Source organism: Harpia harpyja, chromosome 3 (assembly GCF_026419915.1).
Source record: "Harpia harpyja isolate bHarHar1 chromosome 3, bHarHar1 primary haplotype, whole genome shotgun sequence".
Classification (NCBI taxonomy): Eukaryota; Metazoa; Chordata; class Aves; order Accipitriformes; family Accipitridae; genus Harpia; species Harpia harpyja.
The window spans coordinates 10,346,769-10,364,976 of record NC_068942.1 but is presented as its reverse complement, the minus strand read 5'-3'; the positions used below and the strand labels follow the sequence as shown (position 1 = coordinate 10,364,976).

Sequence of the window (18,208 nt, the reverse complement as noted above, 5' to 3'; positions counted from 1 at the left end):
GTCCCTCTCCCCTCCCCGCCGCTGCCTGTCACAGCCTCTCTGCCGATATTATAGGGGCCGAAGCCTGGAGCTCAAAGCGCAAAGTCAGCCAGTGTAATGAACTTCTGGAAACCTTTCCCTTTTTATACCATTCAGTTTCTGAGAGGCAGAGACAGCCTCCTCTGACGCCTTTTCCCCCCTTCCTTTATTTTTTCCAGGCTCTGATCTCCCTGCTCGCTGCACCGAGGCGCTCGGCGCAGAGCCCCGCTCCCCATCCTACCTTCTCCTTCGCCTCATTGTTGTCCTGGCTGCTGTGGCTCTCGCTTGCCTTCCAGGAGCGCGGTGGCGAGCCCACTCGCACCCCCCCTGCACCCTCCCGGGGTCCCGAGAGCATCTGCTCGCAGGGGGGCAGCGAGCGGCCGCCGACTTTGGGTCATTTCGTTTATTTTCTTTTTCTTTTTGTTTTTCTTTTTTCCTTTTTTTTTTCCTTTTTTCTCTTTTTTTTTTTTCCCTCCCCCCCTTGCCGCGTCCCCGCAGCGTGTCCCCGTCCCTCGGGAGGACATCGCTGGGGAGCTGGGCAGCGGCGAGGATGTGCCGGCCCCCGCGGCGGAGCCAGCAGTGAAGCGCCCGAGGGAGGCACCTGCCCCGCGGAGCCGCCGCGCCGGCGGGGGGGGGGGGGGCGGCCGGGGGGGCGCACCGCCTCGCCCCGGCGCCGACACTTCGCCCCGAGTTTAACGATTCCCGGGGGCTTCGAGCATGAGCAAGCCGGCGGGATCAACAAGTGGGTAATAACGCGGTGGAGGCTTCGAGCAGCCTTCCCGAAACCGGCTGCAGCCCGGCCGGGGGGGGGGGGCGGGAGCTGGAGGGGAGGGAGAGGAAGGGGAGGGGGGGGTTGTGGTTTGGGTTTGCACTCCCCACCCCCCCCGCCCCGAATTAAAAAAGAAGTGTACATTTCCATCCGGAGTGGCAACGAATATATAGGCTCGGAGTTGCCCCGACGGAGTTTGGGCCCGGGGCTTACAAAAAGCCGCTTTCCAGCTGCCCGGCCCGGCTCTCCGCGCCTCGAACCGGGGCAGGAGCCCGGGGGCAGCGAGCCCCGGGAAAGGCAGCTCCGCCGGCGGCGGGGAGGGGGCTCCTCCCGCCGGGGCGCGGGCGGGCGGTTGTCCGCGGGTCTGCGGTACCGGGGCGGAGGGGGGGGGGGGGGGGGGGGGAAGGTTTGGGTTTAAAGGGCATTGCGGAGTTGAAACGTGCTGTTTTTTCTCACGGACTTTATGCAATCTCCTGCGACATAATAATTTCTTTTTAAGAGTTTGAAACTCCGGTCACTCAGTTACACGGAATCGCGTAAGCAACTCGGTTGAAGGAGGATTTAAATGCAATACTTTGCACACCGTTTCCAGTTACAACAAATAATCCTGCAACGAGGAAAGCAGAAACAACTTAAAAGTCACATTTTCCTTAATCCTAAATCCATGCACCTCATAACTGGGGAATTTAAAGCATGACTAACAGCTCTTACAGAATGGCTCAATCCGTATAATCCCAATGGGACTTTCGGAGTTGGTAATATGGACGGAGTCAGTAACAAAGGGGGGCAAAAATACCCAATCCAATTTAATGTCTGACAAGTGATGGATCGGACAGTTATTTCCTCTGCGCTCCGGCGGGCTCCCGGGGTTGCGGAGCGGCGGAAAAAGGGCGGCAGAGCCGGGAGGGACCCGCCGCCGTACCTGCCACCGGCCGCCCCCCGCCAGCCCCGCGGCCTTCTCCTTGCCGCTGCCCTCCATTATTTTGACCCGGGTCCGCCCTTTGTCCGCGGGGACCGGGAAACCCCGGGGGGGTGGGGGTGGTGGAAGTGTGTGTGTGGGGGGTGCCGCGGCGCGGAAGTCGCGCGTGGAGGAGGCGGGGGGCGCGGAGCCCCGGCGCTGCGGCCGAGCTGCGGACGGTTCGGCGTGTGTTGGTTTGCCTTCTTCCCCCGTGAGGCTCAGCGCGGCGTTTTTCCGCGCCAGCCCCCCCGGGGGGGGGGGGGGGATAAATAAATAAAATAGCGGGCCTGTGGTGGATGTAATAACCGGCGGAGGGGAAGGGGGCAGCGGCAAAAAAAAAAAATGCTGCGCCGCCCGAGCTGCCCGGTAAGTGCGAGGGGAGCCGGAGCAGGATCGGGCCCGTGGGCAGCCGCGCCGGGACGTTGTCGGGGCTCCTGGCAGATTTCTGAGTGTCCGGGAAGGGGCAGGAGGGGCCGGGCAGCCTCGTCCTCAAAGGACGGCGGAGCTTCTGCCGGAGACATTTTGCGGAGGAGAAAACCCGCCCGGCTGGACCTTTCCTCCGGCCGCACGGCGCTGGGCGACCCCCGGGCACCACCGCCGCTTCGGCTGCTGACTCCGATCCCCCCCCCCCGGCCCCCGGGGACCGCCCGAAAGGGACCCCCAGGCCCGATGCGGCCAGGCCCCGCGGGGACGGGGACAGGCGGGGACTGCTTCGGGCCGGGGCCCGAGCCCAGTGGGCCTCGGCAGCGCATTTAGAAGCCCGACCCGCTGTCCCGGGGCCTGGGCGCCCGTCCCGGGGGTCCCGGGGGGGCTCCCGGGCAAGGGGGCTCCGGCCTGGCTTTTCTGCCCGCCGGTGGGCGTCTAGCGATGTCAGCGGCGATGTCTGCCTGGGTGGTAACAAGACCCCATCCCGCCGTCCCCCGAGCCCAGACTAACTTCTTTCAACAGCCTCTGATGGTAATTACAGTAATCGGGGCTGCCATATATCCTTTAAGCAATTATGACACACAAAAAAAGCTCCAAAGGACCCCCTGTCGTGGGATGTTCAAAACGGTTTCCCAGCTGAACAGAAATCCCATTTTCTTAGCGCTAAACTTCTGAGACGAAGCGGTACCTCGGGGAACCGGAGCGCTTTTAAACAGAGTTAATCAGTTATCTCATGACCCCGTGTCAAGCTTACATTTTTCTCTTCCCACCCCCCGGCCTGCCTCTTCCCCGTCTACTTATTTCATATTTTGCCCTGCACGAAAGTTTTCTCATAACAGCCTCCGCGGGCGCGGGGATGGGGGGGGTCGGGGGGGCAGAGAGCGGCCGGGATTGCGGGGCGGGCGGCGGGACGGGGCGGGGGGCTCCAGCCTCTCCCTCCGCCGTGACCCCCCTCCCCGTCCTCCGCCTCGTCGGGGGCCACGGAGTTGATCGGACCGGCCGCGCCGCTCCGACGCCTGGAAACGTGGTTATTTGGGTTTGGCGAGATGGTCCAGGTGCTCGGGCTTTATAGACGGAGTATGTGGAGGTGTAAAGAATATATGGAACAACGTGTGTTTACATGCGTGGTGTGGATATGCACGTATATAGTGCGTATGATTTTTTTAAAGCGGCTCCCAGACTTGAAAATCCGCCTGGGGAAAACTGTTTTGTAAAACTAAACCCAAGAAGTTTCTTCCCTCTCCGCCGCCCGCTTTTAGCGCCGACGAAGCCGAGTCGGCTGCCCCGCTCCGCAGGCCGGCCGGGGAAGCGGGGACCCCCGCGGCTGCCCGGTGCCCCGCGCGGCGGCCCCACGGCGGGGCCGGCTGCGCGGCCGCTGCCGAGGGAAGGGGGAGCCGGGGGGGGGTGTCGGGGGGGGTCCCGGCGCCGGGAGCGGCGGCGGGCCGGGGTGCGCGGGGGCAGCGCGGCGGTGCCGGGCTCTGCACCGGGATGCACCACCGCCGCACGTACCGCTTCAGTGTCTCTCCCCCCACCCCCAGCCTGCCCCTCCTCCTCCTCCTCCTCCTCCTCCTTCTTTGTGTGCGTGCGTGTGGACCCTCTCCCTCCCCGTGGATGCTGAGGGCTGGAGAGGGAAGTCGAGCGCTTTCCCCCGTTGGCATTGTGCGATATCCGAATTCCCATGCTACACTTTTTGACGGGTCACTGGTGCCCCAATAGGCAGGTGGCAAGGAGGGCTTGTAATTACACACTCCCAGAAACCGTGCCTTGGCCTCAGCCCTCCTCACGGGCGCCTACCTGCAGCTCCAAAGCCGCGGCTTGCTCGCAGGCGGTGGGGCGGGGGGGGCTTCCTTTAGCGGCGCTCCTTATTAATTGCGCAAAAGTTTTCTATTCTTTAACCTCTCTCCCTGCCTCCCTCCCTCCCACCTTCCCTGCCTCCGCCACCCCTCCCTCTCGCAGTCCCTAACCTAATCCCCGTCCCTCTCGCCGTGTTGTGTATAGCAGCTGTCGGGTTTCATTTAGGGGAGAAGCTGGCAGCTTGTGCTCATTGGAGGCAGTCAAACGAGTTTCAATGGGCAAAATCATTAAGTTAACACTTTATCTAATGTCCCTATTGTCTGCCAGCAGGCATTGTCTTAGAGCCTTAGCGCAGACATGTCTGAAAGTATCTCGGGCTCCTAAATTCTCCAGGGAGCGAGAGGAGCCCCTGGGGCACCCGCAGCCGGGGCTCTCCCTGAACTACTTCCAAAAAAAAAAAGATAGCGGCCCCGAGCGCTGTCCCTCGGAGTTTGGAGACCAAGTTTTGGTGAGAGGGACTGAATCTCCAGCTTAAGTTCTGGTAGGAGGGAAGAAGGCTGTTTGAGGCAGAGGAAAAAAAAATAAAAAAGAGAAGAAAAGAAAAAAGAGAAAAAAGAAAAAAGAAAAGAAAAAAGGGAAGAAAGAAAAGAGAAAGGAAAAGAAAAGCGAAGAGAAAGAAAAGAGAAAAGGAAAAGGAGAAAACAGAAGAGATAAGCCGGAGAAAAGGCAGAAGCCGAGCGGGGTTTTGGCGGGTTTCTTGAACCGGGCTGCAATAATCTCTGTACCAGTTTTTACACCACCCTCCGAGCATCTGCAGTTCTAGTCAAAGCCGGCGCGAAGGCAGCGCCCGGCGGAGCGGGGGCTGCGGGCGAGGCGGAGCGGAGGGGAGCGGAGGGGTGCTGCCCGCCCCCCCCCGCCCGCCCCCCGCCCGCAGCCGCCTCCGCGCACAAAGGCGAGGCGGAAAGTTTTGCTGCAGGTTTTGGGGTGAAGAAAATGGCACGCCTCGTCTGCGGCAGGAGCCAGCCCCCTTTCGCTGGGGTTGCTGAGGGGGAGAGGAGGTTACTTGGCTTCCCGGTCGTTTTATTTTGTTTTGGTTTGTTCTGTGCCTCGGTCTCCTGACCGCTCTCCTGCCCGGGGAAAGTGCCGTCCTCTGTTTGCCGGGCGCCAGAAAGCGAGGGAAACGCCCCCCCAGTCCCCCCCCAGTCCCCCCTCCCTCCGCATCCCCACTTCTAGCAGGCGAGTCGTCTGCTCCCGCGGCTGTAATCTTCCCTTCCAAAATGGGTCTTGGCGATTATAGAAGATCCAAATAAACGTAGCGGGGCATGAATAATGCTCATTGTAGAAAACTGACACTTGCTCAAGGAAAAGAAAGTTGGCTATAAAATCACTTCATTATTTGCTTGTACTGCGGCTCTGGGGCTAATCCCTCCGGAGGTCAGATTGCTGAGCGCTCGCTCTCTCCCTCTCTCCCTTCTCTGCTTTCAGGTCGCATTTTAGACATCCCTTGCAAAGTGTGTGGCGACCGCAGCTCCGGGAAGCACTATGGGGTTTACGCCTGCGATGGGTGCTCGGGATTTTTCAAGCGGAGCATCAGGAGGAATAGGACCTATGTTTGCAAATCAGGAAATCAGGTACCGGCCGCAGCGCAGTCCCCTCACCGCCTGCACCTCTTACCCTGCATTTCCCCGGGGCCCCGTGTTGCCCCCCCCCCCCGCCAACAGAAGCACCCGCAGCACTGAGATCCAGCTGCCACGCAGCCTCACCCCCCCTTCCCACGGGGTCCCGGCCCGAGGCCGGGCGCCGGGTGCCCCAGCCCGCCTCCCCTCCCCCCCCCCCGGGGGTGTCCCCCCACCTCGGGCCCTGCGGCCGCAGCCCTCCGGGGAGGATGGGGCGGGGGGGGAATGACGGCGGGGGGGGGGACCGGGGCGCCCCGAGGGGGCGGCGCCGCCGTCGCTGTCTCGGGTGCTGAAGGCGGCCCGGCCCGCCCCGCCGCGCCCCGCCGCGGGGCCAAGCACCCCGGCCCGGCCCGGCCCGGCCCGGCCCCCCCCGCGGCCCGTCCCGTCCCGTCCTCCCACCCCGGCGCACCCAGGGGCGGCCCCCTCCGTGCCTCCCGCCGCCGCGGGGAGGGCGCCGAGGGCCGGCGGGGTGAGCGCGCTGCTCCCCCCGCCCCCGGCCCGACGGCTGGCTGTGTTGCAGGGAGGCTGCCCGGTGGACAAGACGCACAGGAACCAGTGCCGGGCCTGCCGGCTGAAGAAGTGCTTGGAAGTCAACATGAACAAAGACGGTACCTGCTCCCCCTCTCCCGGGGCCGGGGCGGCGGGGCGGCAGGAGGGAGCCGGGTCTCGCTCTGAGCCGGGGAGCGGCGCGTCACCGCAGGGTCTCCCCCACCCGGGCCCCTAATGACCCCCCCCATCCCGCGGCAGCCTCGCCCGTTTCTCCCCAGACACGCCCCCCTCCCCCCCCCCCCCCCGGGCTGGGGACGCAGGACCGGTCCCCCCAAAATTGCAGGGAGGAGGGAAGGCCGGCCGAGCGGCGTGGGGTACCCGGTGCGGGACCCCGCGGTGACCCCCTGGCCTCTCCTTGGTGCCCCCGCAGCGGTGCAGCACGAGCGGGGCCCCCGGACGTCGACGATACGGAAGCAGGTGGCCCTCTACTTCCGCGGGCACAAGGAGGAGAGCGGCAGTGCCCCGCACTTCCCTGCCGCCGCCCTGCCGGCGCCCGCCTTCTTCACCGCCGTCTCCCAGCTGGAGCCCCACGGCCTGGAGCTGGCCGCCGTCGCCGGCACCCCGGAGAGGCAGGCTCTGGTGGGCCTGGCGCAGCCTACCCCAAAGGTCAGCTACCGCCCCGGCCCCCGGCAGGCCTGCAGACCCCGCTGCTGGGGTGCCTGCGACCCGCCAGCTCCTTCCTGCCTCTGGGGTAGTAGATGTGGTAAAGAGCAAGGCTTGAGGCCTTGCGGGTTGTGGTGGGGACTCTCTCGTTACGCCCCTAAAAGCTCTGAAGGTACGAGGTGCAAGGGGTAAGAGGCCCTCTGCAGACGGGACATGCAGAAGGACCAACGGATAACCTGCTCTGTACAAACCCCGTCTCTCCTACACCCTTACACCCGCATGGTTGCAGAGGTGCTCCTCCTGCCTGGAGCCTATCCACAAGTCAATTTTAAACCTTGTTTCAATGAGGATGAGCTGCAATCACTGGGTTTTCTTCAGCAAAATGCCCATCTCCATAGTGGTGTAGTCCAGAAAGTACTATCTGTACTGACCAAAGCCTGCAGCTTGTCCACACAGGCACAAACGTGTCTAAGCTGGCTCTGCGCTTCTTGGCTGTGGCATTTCCTAAGCAGCCCAGTGGAAGCGCTGCCATGGCCTTAACTGCGCAAGAATTAGCCATTAGGTGATGTTTTTCATTAACCCCTTTGCAATGGCATTTTGCACATTTACAGCACCTAGAAAATCGAAGAAGAGACAGCTCAAATAGTTCTCCATTTCCAGAGTTGGTAGCTTGGGAGAAGCCATTGTGAACATGATCACAACATATAGTTTTATATTATAATTTTGGAAAATCCTGAATCAGAAATTATTTAGCAAGAAAACATAGCACATGCTTGAAAATGTAACTCCATTCCAATCCTACACACCCTTCAGGTAGTTATGCTTAGCTCTATGCATCTGCTTACAGCCTGTTGGAGTCAGGGATCTAGATGAAGGTTAAGGCTAAACGAATACTTACTGCTTTGCTGAGCAAGGCTGGAGTGCTCAATCGGCCTCTGAAGCACACGTTACAAAACACAAATTCTTAATCGAATTTGTATTCTTCTAACTCTGCTACCAGAGGTGTGCTATTGTGTAACAGGGTAAAGGATGACACTGCATTTTGGTAAATTTTTTCCCCTCATGTAATAATTTCATTCTCCCTTCAACCTCCTCCGGAGAACTGTTTCTGTAGTACAGTTCATCCACATGGATGAGCAGCAGAGAGCAGTTTGGAGTGAGCCCACTGAAAGCAATGCCCTCTGCTTGCAGAATAAGAGAGTGCACACTCTGTATTGGGCATGAGCATGATGCACTGAATGGCAGCTGTAGGGGAGAGGAAGACGAGGCTGCCTTAGTGACATTGTATGAAGTTGCTTTATTTTCTTTTTGACATTAGTACCCGCATGAAGTCAACAGTACCCCCATGTATCTCTACGAAGTAGCCACCGAATCCGTCTGTGAGTCAGCAGCCAGACTTCTGTTCATGAGCATCAAGTGGGCCAAGAGTGTCCCAGCCTTCTCCACCTTGTCCTTACAAGACCAGGTAAGGCACCTGCTGTGGGATTTGCGTCGGCCTGGCCTGCCTGTTAAAGAAGGCTCAGAGCTCAGATTAGGTTCTGAACCTTTGAATCTGTAATGGACTTCAGCAGTTCTGAAGTTCAGGGCAGAGTTTTGGTCTGCCCCTGAAAACCAGGCAGTGATTTAGAAACTGCTTTCCTTCAACTTTTATTTAATGAAGCAAGTGAAAATCAAGCCAGAAAAAAATCGAATATGAAGCGAGTATTATGGGAGGACAAGTTCTAGAGGAAAAGTCACCAGGCTGCAGACCAAGCTCAGTGTGCCAAAACTGCTTCTCTACTTGTGGGACAACTTTCTCCTCCATAAAATGGGGAATAGCACCTTACTTTGCTATTTTGGGATGAGCAGTGCTTAGTTAAGCACATGGCCTCAGGATATGACTGAGGTGATTTCTGAAGACCATTCCTCCTCCTCTCCTCTCCTCTCCTCTCCTCTCCTCTCCTCTCCTCTCCTCTCCTCTCCTCTCCTCTCCTCTCCTCTCCTCTCCTCTCCTCTCCTCTCCTCTCCTCTCCTCTCCTCTCCTCTCCTCTCCTCTCCTCTCCTCTCCTCTCCTCTCCTCTCTCCTCTCCTCTCCTCTCCTCTCTCCTCTCTCCTCTCTCCTCTCTCCTCTCTCCTCTCCTCTCCATTTACACAGCCAACATATTTTCCTTATTCATGTTGGCTTCAGTGAGCTTACTTACAATTACACCAATATGGTGGAAGCAGAATTTGGCCAGCCCCCAATATTTTTCACCATTAATTAAAATCTTCCCTAATTTGTCTTGTTTTCCTCTATGACAATTTGCCTTTGCCTCAAGTAAATCATATGTGAACCATACGAGCTGAAGCAATTTCTTAATGACTTGATTCTTGATGAGGACTCGGTGTGCTTTATATAATGCACTAATTTAAAAAAAAGTAATCAGATAATTATAAAATGGAAGGGGGGAAATCTACGCAAAGCTCTAATCATAAAAGACATCTAATACTTTGATATGATTGAGCTAATTTTCCAAAATGGTTAACTAGAAAACTTGTGCCTTAGATGTTACGTAGCAGTCATCAGAGGAACTAGTTCCCTTCCCTGGATGCATGTTGCAAGTGTTGCAGTTGATATGCAAATATGTATTTTGAACTGAAAGAAAAGAGCTTTGTAGGAAAGGAATAGTGTTTTCTACCTAAAGGTAAATCATGATGGTCACAATGTGATACAAAGCTAAGGTACATCGAAATGTTCCTTTTCTAGCACCAGACTCATGTTTTGAAATCCTTGTCCTGAAATTAGACACAGGGGGCCACTGCTCCACTCTGGCTGCAGTACTGCTACGTAGTAAGCATGAGGGGAGCAATGAGATAGAGCCCGGGGGTTATACACGTCGTTAGGAAGACAGCAGTCCCAGTGCGGCGTGCTGCTCTCCAATGTTGTCTTCTGCTGCTGCTACTCCTGTGGAGCACTGGGTCTGTCATGCCGAGCAACCAAAGAAACAGGCCCAAATATCAGGGGCAAGCAGCAAGTATCCTGCTTCAGCAGCATCCTCAGTGCATGAGAAGAGGCTGGGTCCATCTCTAGAGCAGTGATGTCCACAGGAGGCTCCTTAGGTGAAGGCTTTATTTGACATCATACAGATGCATTTTCCCAGTCATCTCTGTTAGTGGGTGGAGGAGGGGGCAGCAGGATTTAGGAACAAGGGAGGTCTCCATTGCACATGACCAAGCATGCCTCAAACAGCAAGGCCTGCTTATCTACCATAGATACCAGAGTGTTCCCATCATCTTTATATAACCCACTGCCTCTTTCATTTTCATATCAGGGACTAATGTTAGTGAATTACACATTAAAATCCCAGCCTTTCCTTAACATCACCTTGACTCGCTGTACCTCATTGCAAGTCAGCTTCCTCAAAACTCAGAGCTGCTCAGCTCTAAAGCTTTGACCTGGGCCTCTTTCTGCATGATTCCCCTGTCATATTCAGAAGAGCTGGAGAAGAAATAACTCTGATTTTCATCACCTTATGTCATGAAAAATCAGACGGTTAATTTTTATAATAGTGCCATTGCATTATTTAATTTGACAATGGCCCAGCTGTAAATGTCTGTGTTTCTCTTCTTGTATCGCTGACATCTCTCCAAGAAGAGTCTAAAACCTTTTCCTGGATTTTGCTTTTGTTTGTTTGCGCTCTTCCAAAAAGGCAAGCACATTGGGATTCCAGGACTCTGTGACAGTTTCATCTCAAAGGCAAGGGGATAAGTAGAAACCAATTTGCTGACAAAACACAAGTCCAAGGATTGCTGTGTCACTACCCTCAGTAAAACAGAGGCTGTGTCCCTTCCCCAGCTCCATGCAGCTAATCCCATCGTGGATTGGAAGCCACACAACAAAAATGCCATGCTTCAAGTTCTGCTGGCCTGCACACCTGCCCACCTTGTCCATAAGACAGATTGGCCCAATGCAGGTCACCAACAAAAGGTTGTACTTACAGGATGCGGTTGATTAAGAAGCAAAAACCAGTCCTTCAGAAAGCCTGGTATTTCTTGTTTCTATGAAGAAGGAGGGATGAGTATGGCTTCAGCATGAATTATTTTAATTGGTGGTTTTACAGACTTATGCATAGGCATGAAGAAAGCTTCAGCTGTTAGAATAGTCTCTTATTTCTGAAGTCTTCTGACTTTAAAGACTTAGTAGAAAAGAACATATGAAATTGATATCTTCCAGGAACTACCATTCATTACCATTGTATCTGCATGAATGAATGACAAAAAACGTTTTACAAAAGCAAATGAAAGGCTGGCGAATCATTTCCTATGTCATACAGAAACCTGCACATCCATCAGGCAGGATTATCAGGAGGAGGGGCTGGGTTCGCAGGCTGCAGCAGTTAGGAGACGTACGAGCAGGTTCAGCTGCTCTCAGAACAGAGCTGAGATGGGCACTCCACCCTAGACACTGCCCGCCCCCCATTTCATACAATAATCTGGGCAGCTTCCAGTCCTGTAAAATCCAACGTAATTACTTCAAACAGTAATTGTATGCAAACAGAGACAGAAATACTTTCCTGTCATGATTTCCTTAGTCAGGTTATGTAGAAGTTCTGCAAAGCACATAGCACAAAAAGGCACAAAATGGGCATAAGCCTGCAGTGACAAGCTGAGAGCAGAGACTCTGAGAGCTCTTCCTCCCATTCTGATTGGAACAGGGTGGTTTAAAACTTAGAATACTGTTAAGAGTTAGCACATCGATAAAGGATTCACTTTTACTGCATGCTTCCTGTATCATCTATTACTTTCACATATATCTGATTCCAAGGAAATCATCATTCATTTGGTACAACATATTTTTTTACTTTATTCTTCCTTACAGACTCTTCATAGACTTAACGTACCCTCCTTCCTATTTTCCTAAGAAGCTGAACTGCTGATACTTTCAGGGACCGTAGCAATATTAATGCTTGTGGTTTGGGGTTTTTTCTGCATGAGTTTTGGGCGATCTGTTTACACTGCATGGAGCCACCAGTTGATACCTCCTGAGTCCACTACAGTTCTGACCCCTCCAAATCTCTCCCACCCTCTTGACAGACATGAGGTCCCAGCAATGTGTATGCACCACAGCATGTCCTTTAGGCCATGAACTTCAGCTGAACTGGGGGCCATCCAGACCCCTCTTAAGAGGTGGTCTGGGCCAACAATCCATAGATGCCCTCGAGACTAAACAGGTCTGTTCTAGCTTTGCCAGTCTGCGTTACCAGGAGTCTTGTCTCCTCTTCAGATGCACCACTGCCTCTCCACGGAAATCAAAGGCATTGCCTCCAAACAGAGGAAAATGCGTCCTCCACACAACCAGACAATGTACAAAAATTGTACAGAGAACTAGCAATGCTGTCAGCCTAGGTGCTTGGAAGCTCAGTTCTCTGAAAGGAAACAGCTCTTAGTGCCTGGAATTTCTGAATGATTTTAAGCAAAAAGCAGGAAAACAGGTGACCCTGAGAAACCGTATGTGTGTCCAGATGCTGTACTTGAAAGAGCTAAAGACTTGCTTAGAAAGGAAGGGGTTAAAGATACATATGTGCTCTAAAGCAGTGTTCCCTACAGAGTGATGTAATTTCAGGACGTTGTCCAGGCTTTTCTTCACAAATCCTGCCTTCCCGAGGGAAAGGAGGGTAATCCCTAGAGAGCAATAGGAGACCACTCATCCAACTTGTCCTAGGACAGCTATATGTGCCGAGGGAGGGGAGGAGAGAGCCCACGCTGTGCTGAGAAACACAGGCGAGTGTTCATGTTGTGACCAAGCTCTCTGGGGCAGGAGTTCTCACTCTCCTTTCTCTTTCTCCTCCCTTTTGGTCTGCAACATGGTGCACAGTGAGCCAACCCTGTGTTTTTCTACAAGGCATAGACTTATTTCTAGACACCTTCTCAAAAAGCCAAGAGAAGAGCTAACGAATGCTGTGGGGAAAATACCATGACAGGCATTTAAAGTAGTTTTTAAAATAACAGAAATTTACATATTTAAATTGTTTATAAATCTATAAATTATACACTATGTTATATTGTACATCTATTGTATGACAGCTGATGCTTTTGGAAGATGCTTGGAGAGAACTGTTTGTTCTAGGAATAGCACAATGGGCCATTCCAGTTGATGCTAACACTCTACTGGCTGTATCTGGTAAGAATTGCACAATTTAATGACTTTGTTACAAAAATTACCATAAAAATACATTACTGAAAAAAGAACAACATGTAAAGAATAACAAATTCCTACTGAACAATAGAGCATACCTGTCATTTATAAATCTATATTTAAATGCAAATAATGTTGTTTTGTTGTATTCATGACTGCTTGCATTGTCATTTAAATGCAAATTACTGTGTTTGTTATCATCCAAGAGAAGATTTTATATTAACTTTCATACAATACAGTCAGTTTACATGGAACCAGATAGACAAGTGTGACAATAGAGTAGATATTGATACAGAGGATTTTGTCAGAAATCAATATAAAATAAAGCAAATGCCTTTAATATTATTCATTTCATCTGTTTCTGTTTTAGGCATGAACGGTGACAATACAGATTCTCAGAAGCTGAATAAAATTATTTCAGAAATACAGGCTTTACAGGAGGTTGTGGCTAGATTTAGACAACTTCGGCTAGATGCTACTGAATTTGCCTGTCTCAAATGCATTGTCACTTTCAAAGCTGGTAAGCAGAAAGAATCTCTTGCTCGCCTGGTCTGATAGCTATGAGGTTGCTACTTTAAAGCAAAAATGATGTTTTAAACCAGACATAGCTTTGTATTATCCAACAGGTTTCCCGGTATTGAATTCCAATAGTCAAGTGTTGCATTTTGAAAGGCTGACAGTGGAGTGCTGGGGAACTAATGGGAACATTTAATTCAGCACTAGCTGAACTGTTTTGACCCACCCAAGAGTCAAGCTGATCTAGTAACTGATCTGCTTTCCAGTGCCTACACACAGTGGTTCCGAACTGAGGAGTTTCCGAAATGCTGCCGCCATAGCAGCCCTTCAAGATGAAGCCCAGCTCACTCTGAACAGCTACATTCATACCAGGTGAGCGGTGTCTTCTCTGAATATTTCTTGCAGGTGTAGGGGTAAAATCCTGCTCTCACTGTAGTGAAGGTGACATTTCCACTGACTGAAATGGTGACAGGGCTGTTATAGCAAGTATACATTGGCTGTCAGCCTGCTGGGATTTGGCATTTCCTGATGAAACAGAATCATAGAAAAGGTTGGAGAAGACCCTTAAAATCATCCAGTCCAACCATTAACCTAACACTGTCAAGTCCACCACTAACCCACGTCCCTAAGCGCCACATCAACACGTCTTTTAAATACCTACAGGGATGGAGGCTCAACCACTTCCCTGGCCAGCCTGTTCCAATGCTTGACAACCCTTTTGGTGAAGAAATTTTTCTGAAGATCCAATCTAAACCTCCCCTGGTGCAACTTGAGGCCATTTCCTCTCATCCTATCACTAGTTACTTGGGAGAAGAGACCGACCCCCACCTCACTACAACCTCCTTTCAGGTAGCTGTAGAGAGCGATAAGGTCTCCCCTCAGCCTCCTTTTCTCCAGGCTGAACAACCCCAGTTCCTTCAGCTGCTCCTCAGAAGACTTGTGCTCCAGGCCCTTCACCAGCTTTGTTGCTGTTCTTTCGACACGCTCCAGCACCTCAATTTATTCAGACAAATGGAAAACTGCTAAAAGGAGAGATCTTCCCCTGGCAATTGATACCTGCTGTGGAACACTTTGCAGTTCAGAAGGCTACATTTTCCTCTACATTTTGTTCAATACTGCTATTAGTGGTGCTCAAAACATCACATCCCACAGCAGTATGAGTGCTTTTCCCTCCAATCCCCATATCATTTCCCCCATTTTGCAGACATAGAAATTGGGACAGAAGGAAGTTAAATGGCTCTTCCAAGACACTACCCTGAGTCTGTTCTCAGGTTGAAATGAAAAACCCAGAACTTGTGAATCCCATTTTGGTGCTGCAGCAGAGTGATGAGAATCATTGTTTGGGAAGAAAATCTTCCCCTTGTCTCATTCAGGATAAGTCCCGTGGGATACAGAAATCTTAAAACCCTGCTGTAAAAGCTGTAGCTGTCATCCCACAAAGTGTACAGGGGTGAGCCCAGGAACGCACAAAACGTACTACACAAAGTACAACCCCACACTCTAGAACAGCTGGCTGTGAATAGGTCATTAGCCTCCTGCTATGGACCACTTCAGAGTGGTGGGACAGGGGAGAAGCCTGAAGAGTGCACCTAACATCTTCTGCAACAGCTGCTCTGGTTGGTTCAGGACTTCTGGAGAGTGGTGACAGGTCATGTAAAGTCCATGTCCAAGTCCTTTAGCTGCAGTGGAGGTCCATGAGACTAGCACAGTGGGAAATGGAGCAGTGGAAGAGAAACTTCTATACCATTTTTTCCTTCTGAATCTTTGATCTGCTCTCTTAATAGCTCTGCCTAGCAGAAGTCCACTCACTATCAGATCAGATGGCAGCAGTCTCTGAAGCACTTCTATTTAGTCTAAAGGGCACGGCCTGCCCTGGGGACAGGAACAAAAATGCAAATACCATCCAGTTATGGCTAGGTCAGAGCAAAAAGAATAACCGCTGCATAGTAACCTCTTCCTGTTCTTACGGAAGGCCTTTCCCATGAAGATTGCTCCCTGGAGACTCTGAGTGAGACAGGGCCTGTTGGAGAGAGAAGCCAGGGAGGAATGGTTTTACATAGCCACGCTTTCCATTCCAGGCATGGCGACTTTTCCATTGCATTTCTGCGTTGCTGGAAATATTTAGCTACTGGGCTAAACAGTATCTGTTGTAAAAGATACCCTTTCAAAAGGAAAAAAGTGCAGTCCATTGACAGACTTGTCACATTGGCTCCAGTGGGATAGGGCTTTCAGCTTGCGTTTCATCCTCAGGCTTGAATTTACCTTTCTGCCAGTGTTACTGCGTTATCAGCCCTTTCATCTCAGTGGAGTCCCTCTCAACAGGACGCAAGGGAAGGCAGACTGGAGAAGCAGAGTGTTTCTCCAAACAACCTACTCCTTCTTGTAGGGAGGCTACTGTAGGCAGAGGTTTGAGAATCACTGCTGTAAAGTCAGCATAAGCACAGCTAGAATACATATCCTATGTTGTGTTGGCTTCAAAAACTGGGAGAAAGGATGGAAAATATCCTATTACATGAACACATTACCTCGGGTTAAAACACAGCTTCCTTAACACGAAAATTTCTTTCCAAATGTCAACTGGTATTCAACATATATGGCAACCAAAAGGGGGCAAAATTATTACCATGACAGTCCAGGTAGGTTTAAATTGCACTTTAAATGACAGGGTATTTATTATAGGTCAAGCTCTTCCCTGAACTGCATCAAGAACATAGATGTTGTATGAGGGACAAGTCAGAGCAGATCCTGTCTCTGTATTGCTACTCCTCTGAGGGAATAAACAAAGGAGCTAATCAAAACTCAGAGACATTGGTCTATATTCTGCTAACCTCCATTAAGAGAGTTTTCCTTGGGGTCAACCGTCTTGCTCACATGAGTACAAAGCACAGGGTTTTAGCACAGGTAGCACCCATCTATACAATTTGTTGAATATTGGTCTTTTCTATAAAGTAAAAGACTTTCTTTGAAAAAATACTTAAAAACTTCAATAACATTTTTTCTCTCTCTGTCTCCCAGGTATCCCACACAACCCTGTCGTTTTGGAAAACTTTTATTGCTTTTACCAGCTTTACGTTCAATTAGTCCATCTACAATAGAAGAAGTGTTTTTCAAAAAGACCATTGGGAATGTACCAATTACAAGACTGCTTTCAGATATGTACAAATCCAGTGACATATAAATTACCTTAAAATAAACAACCAGGATGGACAGTTTGAGAAGAACTTTTACCTATGGAGAATAAGCCTCAACTAACAAAATCTACAGGAAGCATAAGCCTGGGAATGTTTAGCCTTTAAACCCATTGACAAAAAATACCCCAGTAGATATGATTCTGCTGCTCTGAACAGAATGATTTAGATCATGGAGAGAATGCTTTGTTCTACAGAAAAAGTGAAAGTGGTTGGAATTTGGCTGCTATTCCTGTTACTACAGGATGGAGGCAATTCAGATGCCAGTCATAGTTAACAAAGACTCTGCTATTCTCTCATTTAACTGGCAGATCTGAGACAAAATGTGAAAGAAGGTACTTTAGTTTGTTCAGTATTTGGAACTGGGTGACCAAACTTGGCTTCTGTTGTAACATGAGATGCGGTGGCCTTCAGAACTGTTTTAAAAGTAGCCTATGTTGGGAAAATGGTTTTAATATGATAGGCAACATTTAAGACCAGGTTACCAAAACATTGCTTCTGCTATAATACATCATAAAGTGGCCTTCAGAACTGATTAAAAAGTAGCTTATGACAGCAGCTGCATTCTTCCTGCAAAATGAACTGGTGATCTTTGATGCGGATGTCACCACAATTTGTTCAGTTAACATCTCAAAGACAGAAGAGCTTTATACACTTCCTCCCCAACCTTCCCTCCTTTTCTTCCACCCACAGACACACATTCACACACACACTCACCCACCCCTGAAAAGGTACAAGTCAAGAAAGGAAGACTAAAACAGCAAAACCAAATACAATGGAGATGACCGCTTCAGTGACCTGCTGGCTGTCCCGTTGGCACAGTGCTGAAACCAAAGGCAACGGTGGCCAAACTCTTTGTCAATGAGATGTGCAGAGAAGTGAAATGACTATTAAAAAAAAAAAAAATCAACGGAAGGAATTTTATTTCAAAGAAATAAAGGTTGTTGACTGATACAATGCTAACAATTTCCAAAAGTCTCCAATGCCTTTTTAGAAAACTCCAGGTTCTAATGTTGAAGCCTTGTTCGCCTACACCCTCTCACACACAAAAATGTTATAAGCTGCTTATTTGATGTATGAAAAATGTAGAAAAAACATTTAAAGATAGCTGCTGTACTTTTCAAAATTTGATTTGTTATTAGGAACTAGCACTGAGAAAAATCAGCACTTGGACTATCATAGAATGAGTAAAACTTTTCCTGTACAAAGTGGATTAACTGATTTGTGAAGTTAAAAAGTTGTACTCATTGTATTTACAAAGAATAAAAATATATTGAATTTAAATTACTTGTCACTGTTCTTTTAATGCTGGTCCTTCTATTTCTGGATTAGTTTCTTCCACTGTACCCTACTTACCAGGGAACAGAAATACCCTCTACTCAGATGGATTGCCTTGGATGCTGTGGAGTCTCCATCATCAGTGGTTTTAAAAAACAGGTTAGACAAGGATTAAAGCAACAGCTTAGGTGATTCTGCCTTGGGACAAAGGGACCTTGAGGTCCTGCATAGAGCTGTCTTCTTTAATCCAAATATACACCTGCTGCAAGGTTTCCTTCT

General features: G+C 50.9%; 1 protein-coding gene across 1 annotated transcript; it reads left to right on the top strand.

The window, feature by feature from the left end:
- The first annotated feature begins 547 nt into the window (after positions 1–547).
- On the top strand, positions 548–17,935 carry NR2E1 (nuclear receptor subfamily 2 group E member 1). The gene is made up of 9 exons (XM_052781369.1): positions 548–760; positions 5,451–5,596; positions 6,162–6,249; positions 6,561–6,796; positions 8,112–8,258; positions 12,836–12,932; positions 13,318–13,467; positions 13,730–13,835; positions 16,479–17,935. The coding sequence occupies exons 1-9, from the start codon at positions 736–738 to the stop codon at positions 16,639–16,641; spliced, it is 1,158 nt and encodes a 385-aa protein (XP_052637329.1). The 5' UTR covers positions 548–735; the 3' UTR covers positions 16,642–17,935.
- Positions 17,936–18,208: the final 273 nt, after the last annotated feature.